The sequence below is a fragment of the Trematosphaeria pertusa genome (assembly GCF_010094035.1).
Source record: "Trematosphaeria pertusa strain CBS 122368 unplaced genomic scaffold BU26scaffold_16, whole genome shotgun sequence".
NCBI lineage: Eukaryota > Fungi > Ascomycota > Dothideomycetes > Pleosporales > Trematosphaeriaceae > Trematosphaeria > Trematosphaeria pertusa.
Window position 1 is genome coordinate 747962 of NW_022987227.1, and position 10670 is coordinate 758631.

The window sequence follows — 10670 nt, forward strand, 5'->3', positions numbered from 1 at the left end:
TAGGCGATCGGAGGGCGTGTACCCGGTGTCCGAAAGCTCGTCCAAAAAAAGGGTTTCTGGCAGTTCTTCCATGGTGTCGAAAATCTAGGTGGTTGGCCTGATCGGTTCGCCCAGTCTTCTCACTAATTTGCCAGCCCCATCTTGTCTGGCAGGTACGCCGGCTAGATAGCAGCTTCCTGAGGTATTCATGAGTCAGCCTTGTTAGGTGCAGAGGAGAAGGATGCTCAAAACCAGTGGGAAATGCGAACCAGCGGGTGCTAATGGACATGGGGGACGGAGAGGGCACTGTGCATGGGGTTCCATGTGCAGACAGGCGCGGCGGGCTCATTATCGTGTGCGACGGGCGTAGCTGGGGGTGTTACTAGAGGGAGCCGGCCGCCCTCCCCGAGGCCTCCTCGCGGCTCTCCATGTACGAAGGCGCCTCTAGCACGCCGCCAGCACGGGCTGCTAGGTCGGACGACTACGAACCAGCCCCTCGGCGGGCTATCGTTTAGTGGTCTGAATGAGGATGATGACGTCGTCGCCGACATCGACGCACCGGCTGTCGATAGCGGTGCAGCGGATGGTGGGTGGGGCGACTGGGTCGTAAAGACGTTCGACCACCAAGGTCCCAGGCGAAGGACGTTCGTTGTCTAGAATACCTTGAGGGGTGGTGGTCAGTCGATGGTGCGACTTGGGCTGCTCTGCCCCAGGCGGCCAGGACATAGCATGCTCACCAAGGACTCATTATAGAGACAGACCTAGGCGCGCCGGCAGGGAATCGGTGCTTCGCATACAGCGAGGACGCTGTGGAGCGCCGTGACTGGCGGCATAAGAGGCAGCCATGCGCTTGGATGCGCACCACCTTCAAGCCCGACCTGTTCTTCAAGGCCAAGTATCCGCTCCCCAATACAGTCTGCGCTGATGTCGCAACCTAATAGTGTGGTGGCGCAGACACCTAGTCCACCATGCATTCACCTACCAAGCACAGAGCTCATGTTTAGGCCATCTAGCGACCCGATGTGTTTGCTTGTTTCAGGTCTAGCACCAAATGCGAAACTGAATAAGTGATTCGTCCACAACTTTCCTTTCAACGTCATAGTTTAAGACTTGTTTCTCAATCCGCGCCATGTGTGTAGAGCTGATCTGCAACATGCTTATTTGCTATTTAGAGTTTTACATTGCTTTAGACACGTTCGTCAAACCAAACGTAAGTCAACCAGACGCTTCTAGAATTTCTCAGAGATTATAAAAGCACCTCACACGTCTAATCCAGCTCAGTCTCCTACCGAAGATCTCCATCAAGATTCTCAACCCGCAACCCACAACCCGCAACCCGCCTGCAACCCGCAATCCACAACCACCCAAAACCCACAACCCGCAACCCGCAACCTGCACCCTGCACCCTGCAACTCGCAAACTGCAAACTGCAACCTACAACCCGTAACCTACGACTCACGACGCCCGACAACAGCACATGCATCTACATCGACGAAAACAACGCAGTGCGCATCGAGCATCCTTACAAGTCGCGCCGTTTTGTTTTTCGGCTTGGACGTGTTAGAGAGGCAGATCTCAAGAACTTTACCGACACGGCTGAGGAGATTTCGCCCAACAATGCGCAGACAGCCGCTGCCGACGACAAGGCACCCCTTCCTGACGACCAGGCACCAGTTGCCAATGACCAGACAACCATTGCTGGCAACCGGACGCCCCTTTCCCATAGCCACCAACGCTACGTGGACCTTCTGCGCAACCGTGGAGATTCGGACGCTCAGTCGGACGCCGCATTCGCTTGCTGGGCCGCTACTGTACTCGTTACAGCCAAGTCCAGGGGTTACTTACAGAGTCGTGATTGAAGTTCTGGATGGGGTACTGGATGGAACCTAAGATACTTGGACACTCGTTTCTGTTAGGGGGGAAAGGGGCAATTGGAGGGGGGAAAGGGGCTGTGAGTATTGCAATGTTTGTACATTCATTTGGATTTCAAGTTCTCACTTTATGCGCTCATTCACCATGACCCTGCTAGTTTTTGGCCTTTTAGTTTCATAGACGTTTGTAGATTGAATATCATCTCATCTCTTCAATATCCAATCCCAGGGGCTCCTGGCCCTGAAGCGAAAATCTCATTCTCCCACCACCCCACAGGCCTCTTCGTCGGCTCCGGCCAAGCCCTGCATATGGGCGGCCCCGTCATCCTCTTCACCGTCTACCTCCTGCTCACGCTGCTCGTCTTCGGCATCGTCACTTGTACCACGGAGCTCTCCAGCTACCTGCCCGTCCCCGGCTTCAGCATGTCGTACAACGGGGCGCGCTTCTTCTCGCCCTCGTTCGGCTTCGCCCTCGGCTGGATGTACTGGTACATATTCGCCATCACGATGCCCCCGGAGATCACGGTCACGAACCTGATCATCGGCTACTGGGCGCCTCCGTTCGCGGGCCACGACGCCGTCTTCATCACGCTGCTGTTCGGCGTGATTGTGGGGCTGAACTGCTTCCCCGTGAGCGTGTACGGGGAGACGGAGTTCTGGATTGCGAGCATGAAGGTGTTTGGCATTATCGGGCTGCTGTCTATGGCCGTTGTGCTAGTGCTTGGCGGCGGGCCGACGCACGATCGTCTGGGGTTCCGGTCCTGGATTAACCCTGGGCCGGCGATTCGCTACCTCGTTGGCGGATTTGCCGGCTTGTTCCCGGCGTTTCCGGGCGTCCTGTGCTTCTCCGTGTTTGCGTTTGCGTTTGCGCCCGAGCTGCTCGTCGTGACGGGCGGCGAAATGGAGTCGCCGCGGTGCAACCTGCCAACGGCTGGGAAACGCTATTTCTACAGGCTGGTGCTGTTCTACTGCCTCGGAACACTGGCGGCTGGCCTCATCGTCCCCTCGAATGCGGCCGACCTTCGCGTCCTCGCCTGGGCCATCGGCGCGCAGCTCGCGGGCATCAAGGTCCTCGACTCCGTCATCAACGGCATCATTCTCGCATCGGCGTGGAGCGCGGGGAGCTCGTATCTGTACCTGGCGAGCCGGTCGATGGCGCTCGCGGGCAACGCGCCCGCTAAGTGCACAAAATCCGGGATCCCGTACAATGTGCTGATAGCGTCGGCCTCGATTCCGCCGGCGGCCTACATGAATCTCAGCGCGATGGGGTCGACCGTCTTCAACTGGTTCGTCAATCTAATCAACACGGGCGCGTTCCAGTCGTGACTCGCTGTCTGCGTCATCTACCTTCGGTTTCGAAAGGCGACGTTTGCGCAGAAGATCACCGACCTGCCCTATCGCTCGGGCTTCCAGCCATACATGTCTTGGGTATCCGGGATTGCGTTTGGCCGCTTGATGCTGTTGAACGGGTTCAAGGTCTTCATCACGGATGATTGGGACACGTTGACATTCTTGACGTCGTATATTGGGATTCCTATCTTCCTGTTCTTCTATCTGGGACATAGGATCTTGCAGGGGAGGAATGATCCCTGGGTCATCCAGACCGATGAGGTGGATTTGCAGTCTGGCCTGGACGAGACCATTGCGAACGAGCTTTCGCCGAGGCCAAGGGGGAGGCGGTATCGGAAGCGGCGAGCTGTCTTTGAATAAAACGTAGAATACGTGGTAGGTGGGAAAAGGAGGTTGAAAAGTTAGGAAGGATATCGAGAAATTATACTCAGGCTTGGCTTCAAGCAGACAAAACAAGCAGCCTCGAACGCCGCGCTATGCACCCGACCCAAACCCCACTAATCCTGCCAGATCCCAATATACGAATACAGGTCGCGATTCATATACACCTCTCACCTACAAAATACCACGTTAGAACCCAAAGGCGTCCAACAGACTATTAGCATCTGGCTCCTGGAACTGCGTCGGCGGCGGCTTCTTCTCGTCCACCTTCTTTCCTCCGTCTAGCTTCTTCCTCTTCTCCATCTTCTCCATCTTCTCCATCTTCTCCATCTTCTCTTCTCTCTCTTCCTCACTTTCATCACTCACAATCTCCGGCAACGTCCCCTTACTCTCCGTCAGCGCGTTTGCAAAATGTTCTCTCGTCGGCAGATCGGCGATGACGAGGGAGCTTCGCCGGCGTAGTAGTTTTCGCGGGTCGAAGTCGAAGTCAGTAACGGACCGATTGACCGTGTGGGCGTGGAAGGATGCGTGCGGGATGGCGGGGCTGAGTGGTGGTCGGTTGGGAAGGAATTTTGTGGGTGGGGGCGTGAGGAATTCCCATGTTTTGACTAGGGTGTGTTAGCGATAGGACGTGTAAGAGGTGTGTTCATGAAGTTTACCGAGATCAAGAGCGAGAAGATCACAGCCCATTCGCTCATACAACTCTGCCGTATGCAGGACGAACTCCCATTCCTCGCGCATGCCTACCATAGTTGCGCCCCTAAGCGTCTGCAGACTCTTCTCCCGCAATTGTTTGTACAGCACCACAAGCGCTGGGTCATCCGTCAGATAACTCTTGCTCTTGAAATTTGGTGTTTCAGGAGGGCTGAGTAAGGTGGACACTGGTGTCACTAAGCTTCGCACAGCACTGTCGCGCTTATTGAGCATCCAGAATGCCCACGTGGCAAGCCAGCGATTGCCCTCACGAGCAGCTTGCGGAAGTATCTTCTCGCGCAGGAAGTCTAGCAGAACGGGCGATTCGTCACCGCCATAGACGCGAGCTACGGCGATGGCGAGTTGAGTATCGCCAAGCTGATTATGCAGAACGGATATTGCATCCAGGAGGTGATCGGCGAGAAGGAAGAACGCAGCTGCGTATTCGAACCGTCGCTTGCCCATGAGTGCATATGCATTCTTCAGCGCAGCAGTTTTCCATCGATCTTCGTTGAAGTTGTTGGAGAGGAGGCGTTTCGTAGCGGACTGTTCCCTGCACCAGGTCGCCATTCGCCATAGGCCCACGAGAACAGGTTTCTTCTTGAGAGCCAGGTAGTACAGACTGCAGTCTACCGGATTTTTTTCTTCGGACTTTGTGTACTCGTTTCGGGCGATAATCTCGAATTGAGAACGCTGTCACCATTAGTTAGTAGGAGGTCGAATTCAACGAAGAGCTGCTCAAGCTTACCAAGGTTGTGATGTCCGTCATCCACATGAACAGCCCACACTCCTTCGCGTGCTGCCAAAGAATCTTCCCACTGAAGTGCCTCGTTACGAGATCGACCAAGATGTCTTGGCTGCCCGAATGGAAGGCCCAAGTGATCTCGCGCCATGATATTGGGCCTTGTTGACCATCACTCAAGACGTGCTGCCGGAAGAAGAGCAAGAAGCGGCCTGCATTATCATCGACGGAGCGACGGTGTTTCTCGACCATACCGACACATTCTATAATGTCAGCGAGATGGAATTGCTCGCGACTGGAGAGGAGGGGAATCTGCTTTGTTTGAAGCAGGCCATTGAGGTTCGCTGCGACTTCTTCGGTCACAGTCTGAGGCTCGGTGTCATCAGAGAAATCGGCATAGGATGAGTGAAGCTCTTTTCGTGAAGCCGTCATATAGTCCTGCCTGGGGTTAGCTGGTGGACAGAGGATGAAATATTTGGACATACCTCAGCACTCTCCGAAAAATCCTCTGGCGAGAACCCTAACGAGCTCTCAAGGTCATCGCCCTCGGTGTAAAACTTCAGCTTCTGATATAACCTCATCAAAATGCGCTGTACGAGCAGCAACTTCCCCGCCAGCACGCACTGGGATAATAGTTGCGGGTGATATACCGGAAGTGGACCGTTGAGACGACTGACAGCCGTGAAGATGTCAATGGAGGCCGTCTTGCGAGAGATCATGCGAAGACTAGGGAACAAGCCTTCCGAAACCTCCACGTTCTCATCTTGAATGAAGAGCTGGTTACCTGCTCCAATAACGAGGTTACCGCTACCTAACCACACTGAATCGCCGATAGGATGCGGCGTAATATCCCGGATGCGCACGTCGCGAATTGGCACCCAGGCGGGTCCAGCATTAAGGTAGTCGTATCGCAGCTGGGCATAGATGACCACACGGTGTGGGAAGCCGACAGCTAAGATGGACTGGTTGTCGGGCGTAGAAGACCAATCCAGATCCTGGATGACGCCGTTGCCTTTGAAAGTCTCCTCGTACTCCAGCTGCGCACTTCTGGTGTTCCAGATCGTCAGGGTGGTCTTATCAGCATCGACGAGCGCAGCCTTTCGTATAGAGGTTCCACTAGCGAGAGAAGGATGCGACACGCTGGTGTCGACAGTCGATGTCAGAAGCCATTCCAGCTTACGCTTCTCAGCATTTACCCTTGCAGTCCAGGACTTGATGACGCCGGATTTAGTGTATGAGATGGCGATGTCGCGCGCGAAGGTGTCGAGGAAGCCCGAAATTACCGACGCTGAGCCGGCAGGGTCGACAGGCAGGACGAACGCAAGATCATCTCCGGAGCCAAGATCGAAGGAGGAGAACTCCTCCATACCGATCTCGGGATAGCCATTCGTGTACCCATTCGTATATTGGGTGATAGCGGAAAGTTTCCGACCGGTAACAGGATCTCTTTCAAGCAGCGGAAGCCGCACTTCCCAGCAAATGCTCTTCATCTCAGAGCTGATGGTCGCGATATGCACGAGGCGGCCACCGGGCTGCGTCTCCGGGATGACAAGCAGACACAACGGCTTGCCCTTCAATTTGTACGGGAGACGGGAGACTTCCACCGCCATCGGTCCACGCGTATCCCATAGTGCAATGTGCTCGTGATGCAGAAAAACGACGAAGTTTCCATCTTGCAGAAGCGATGTCCGATGGATATGCTCGGTGACTTTGACAGTGCTGTGCCGATGGAGCGTCATGCCGTGCTCGGTCGGCCGCTGAACCCATACTATGCATTCGTCCGTCACGGTTCTTGATACCAAGGCCCTTCCGCTCGGCGTACGATTGACCTTCTTGATGGCATGGGAATGCCCGGTCCATACCGCCTTACGTTCGATACGATTAGATTGGTTTGGCGAGGGGTCGAAGAAGTAATCGATGCGAGACTGCAGCCACTCTAATCGCCCGTCGAAGTGGTGCGAAAGGATGGTAAATACCGAATCCGGCTTGTCGTGACAAAAGGCGTAGAATTGAACATTATCCTGCAGACCGCTAGCGCCCTTTGCAAAGTGCAGATGCAACCCGTCCACATGGGCGATATTGAACACATCGGTAATCTTCTTTATCTTAGCTCCGATGTTCTCGAAGCCCCACGCAGACATATTCCCCCGGTCGTCCAGCACAACACATATCTCGGGATTGCGGTTCGCGACCTCAATGAGGTGGTTCAGCGCCATCTGGTCCTTCTCCGGCATGGAAGCCTGTTGCACCGCTCTTTCCGTGGCATGTGTGAAGTATCTCCCATCGATAAAGAAGGCATATCTCTTTTGCGAGTGCTGCTCTAGCGACCGCGGCTTGATCGACTCCAGCAGATCCACCTCGGTCCACAAGTCCAGCCCCTCTGCACCATGGTGTTCTCCGGGCACCCATATGCGCACCTTGTAGTCGGCGCATATCGTATATAGCACATTTTCTGTCGTCTGTTCGCGGTGGAAGGGCTGGCGCCAATGTACGCCTGTAATGACGGAGGGATGAGGCAAGTAGGAGTAATCGAAGCGCTGGTCCGCGGAGCCGAATGCCACCCGTCGCCATATCTTCAGCAACCTATCGTATGCGCCAGTCGAAGCTATCATCTCCGCATCGGGCGAGAACTGCGCGAACTTGACGGAATTCGCCAACTGCTTTGCCCAAATCTGTTCCGTCGTACCGCGTGTGTTGAACAGCGAGAGGGAGGCGCTCCCAGTGAGCAATTCGTCGGGCATGCCCCATGACAGCGTGGTAATGGAATCGTCAGAGTTGGGGAGGGACATGCTGCCCTGGAGCGACCACTGCGCCCGTCAGCCTATTTCGCGGAGCTCCTACAGCTACCCCACCTTGATTGCGCCCTCATCTTGCCCGTATGGCTGATATACATATATATGGCGCGTAGAGCATGTCGCTATCTTGCCCGTGTTTTCATCGAGCGCGACGGCTTCGAGCTCGGACTCTTCGTCGATGTAGGTCGTTTGGAGGACGTGGTTCGGGGAATCGAGGATGATGAGCGCATTGCCGGACACGTAGGCCTACTCGGCGTTTCCGCCCGTTAGCTATCATTTTCTTTATCAGAGAGGTATAGAACAGCCGCACAATGATCTGGTTGCCCTCCCACAGTCCATGGGTGACAGCTTGCAGCTTCGCCTGCGGCCGGCCGGGGAGGATGTCGCGCATGGGAATTGGCGGTTGAGAAGCTGCTACCGGTGCCGCATCGTCTCGTGGACTGTGATTTAGGTCTTAAGCCTGAGGAGCGAGCTACAGGCAGTAGATGCGATTATTGCGAGTTGCGTGATCGGCAGCGAGCATCTGAGGTGCTGCAGTAGAGCTCACGCGCACGGCCCTACGCGGTGTCGTCAGAGCCGATCGACGAGAGGGTCTACTGACCACCATTCGCAGTCAAGGAGGGAAGGATACAGCGAAATACTAAGCGTTCAGACAATGCTAGCATATCCGAGATCAATATGCAAGATAAGGGGTCGAAAAAGTAACTATGCGAACGCCCCAGGATCTGCAAGCCCCTGCAGCATCTCCGAGTCTCGGCATGCCCGGTCAGCTCGGCCCGATGCATTTTCTTCCGGCATGTCACATGATCTCGATTTCACGATGCCCACTTCCTCCCACGATCGCCTGCGCTCTGAAGACTGACTGGAGGGACGCCCAGTACCTGGTTATGGTGGTGTTGAAGCCGTATCCTATGCACTCTATAAGGTTGCCGCAAAAAGAAAACCACAACTTTTATCCGATAACTAACGCCGTCGTATCGTTATCATGTCATCGTCCGCTTCGTCTTTCCCGATACAGGACCTTGCACGCCTTCGCACTCCCACGTGATCTCCACATCAATCGCCCTATCGTCTCTCCGCTTCTTCTTGTATGTTACCGAGCCTTTCAATGTACTACCTCCCTTCACCTCCTTCTTGCGGTCCTCTTCACTGAGCAGGAGGACCGCTTGATGCCAATGCGTTGGTGTTGCTGTCGGGCCCGTCGAAAACCCCAGACCCGGCTTGCCGTCTTTACCCCAGTTTGCCGTGTTTATCGTCGTGGCATCCTGAGTTTGGCCTGGGGGTAAGAAAAAGGTATCGAACCATAGCGCGAAGCCATCCAATGAGTCGACGCCCGGGTGTAGCTTTGTTGAGAATGGTGCCGTGAAATCGAGCTCTTGCACTTGTATGTGCTTGAGGTCGAGTTGATAGAAAGTGCATGCCGTGCCGCAGAGCGCGCCCTCTGGTACGTCGAAGACGCCGATGTCGCGGTCGTTGAGCGGGCCCCCTGACACCATTGGCGAGAAGTCGAAGCCGTAGATGTCTTTCCAGAACTTCTCGCCTTTGCTCTGTGCTACCCAGTCCTTATCCGAAATGGGAACCATCCGTAGCGTGCAGTGCGATGGGACCATGAATCCATCCTCTTTGAGGTACAGGTCCCGTGCACGAAGAACAGAGTCGAGCATGCCTTCGAAGAGAAGCCCGTATCCCATCCACTCGGAGATGATTACATCTACCTTCTCTTGCCCAATTAATCTCTGTGTGTGGAAGTCCTCTACTTTGCCCCGTATGACCTCGACTTTTTCTTGATACCCATTCTGTGCCACGATTTGTTTTGCGCGCTGTGCGATGTCGGAGTTGTCGACCGCAAAGACCTTTCTCGCGCCTGCTCTTGCGCAGAACAGCGAAAGAATTCCGGTGCCACACCCAACGTCTAGAACGGTCCTCCCGGCGAAGAGATCACGATGTTTCTCGATGAAGTTGCGGTAACTTTCTGTACGGACGTGGTCTTCGATCATCTCGCGATGGATGGCGGCGCCTTTGTAGGATTCGAAGTAGCTCATATCGCGGTCTCCATCCAAATGCATCCTTTCCGTGTCATGAGGCGCGTTCCTATGCATTATAACTTCATAATCTTCGTAATCCACGACTTTAGAATCTGGATCGGGCATGAAGTCGCCTAGCTCGAAAAGCAGGGCATCGTCGGGTAGCGTGGGCTGGAGATACTTGTCGCTCGCTAATGTCTCGCTATCCACATTGATGGACTTGGGGTCTGTCTTCCTCTGCGATTCATATCGGAGGTAGTTGATCAGTTTGATAATAGTCAATTCATCGATGTCTAGACCACGTGGTTAGCGACGAAACAGGAAAGGTCGAATAACGAACCTGGGCCAAGGCTCTTGATGGTGCTCTCGACATCGAAGCCGTGTTCTGCCCGGCAATGGGCAAACATCTCCGGGACGCGACTCCATTGCTCTTTACAGAAGAGGCACTTGAAGGTGGTTGTATCAGGCTCGCTCGCGTCCTCGATGATGCTGCCGACAGAGCTCTCCGTGGCGGATCCGCTGTCTGACATAATATCGGTCCTGAGGGTGTCGTGGGGTGTATCGTCGGTAGCGGCTCCTAATGCAGGGACGGCAGGGGCTTGATAAGGGCGTAGATTTTGTTGTGGTGTGACGGGGTGACGATAGTGAAGGCGGAGTTTCGTGTGTGGGGAGCTGCGGGGTTGGCTCGTCGCGCCTTCCGTAACCGTCGTCTAATTCTTTTCCACCCCGTTCCCACGTCTCTCCCTCTTCATCCCTCCTCACCGTCGTCAGCTCGTCCACCAGCCCCGATGCACCATTAGCCTCACTATTCAAACATGCATTCTCCAATCTCTCG

At 54.9% G+C, this 10670-nt stretch overlaps 3 protein-coding genes across 3 annotated transcripts; 1 reads left to right on the forward strand and 2 right to left on the reverse strand.

Moving 5' to 3' along the window:
- Positions 1-291: 291 nt before the first annotated feature.
- Positions 292-3176, forward strand: BU26DRAFT_509625 (uncharacterized protein; the record flags this gene model as incomplete). Its single annotated transcript, XM_033827159.1, has 5 exons — positions 292-623; positions 1152-1189; positions 1261-1790; positions 1896-1930; positions 2042-3176. 5 exons carry the CDS (start codon positions 292-294, stop codon positions 3174-3176), a joined length of 2070 nt encoding a protein of 689 aa, XP_033678860.1.
- A 297-nt stretch (positions 3177-3473) lies between these two features.
- Positions 3474-8303, reverse strand: BU26DRAFT_110041 (uncharacterized protein). Its single transcript, XM_033819389.1, has 6 exons — positions 8122-8303; positions 7869-8057; positions 5502-7823; positions 5023-5454; positions 4241-4967; positions 3474-4189 (listed from the first exon to the last, which is right to left on the reverse strand). Exons 1-6 carry the CDS (start codon positions 8200-8202, stop codon positions 3771-3773), a joined length of 4170 nt encoding a protein of 1389 aa, XP_033678861.1. The 5' UTR covers positions 8203-8303; the 3' UTR covers positions 3474-3770.
- Positions 8304-8478: 175 nt separating this feature from the next.
- BU26DRAFT_609171 (S-adenosyl-L-methionine-dependent methyltransferase) lies at positions 8479-10455 on the reverse strand. The gene is made up of 2 exons (XM_033835908.1): positions 10176-10455; positions 8479-10128 (listed from the first exon to the last, which is right to left on the reverse strand). Exons 1-2 carry the CDS (start codon positions 10363-10365, stop codon positions 8795-8797), a joined length of 1524 nt encoding a protein of 507 aa, XP_033678862.1. The 5' UTR covers positions 10366-10455; the 3' UTR covers positions 8479-8794.
- Between the last annotated feature and the right edge of the window lie 215 nt (positions 10456-10670).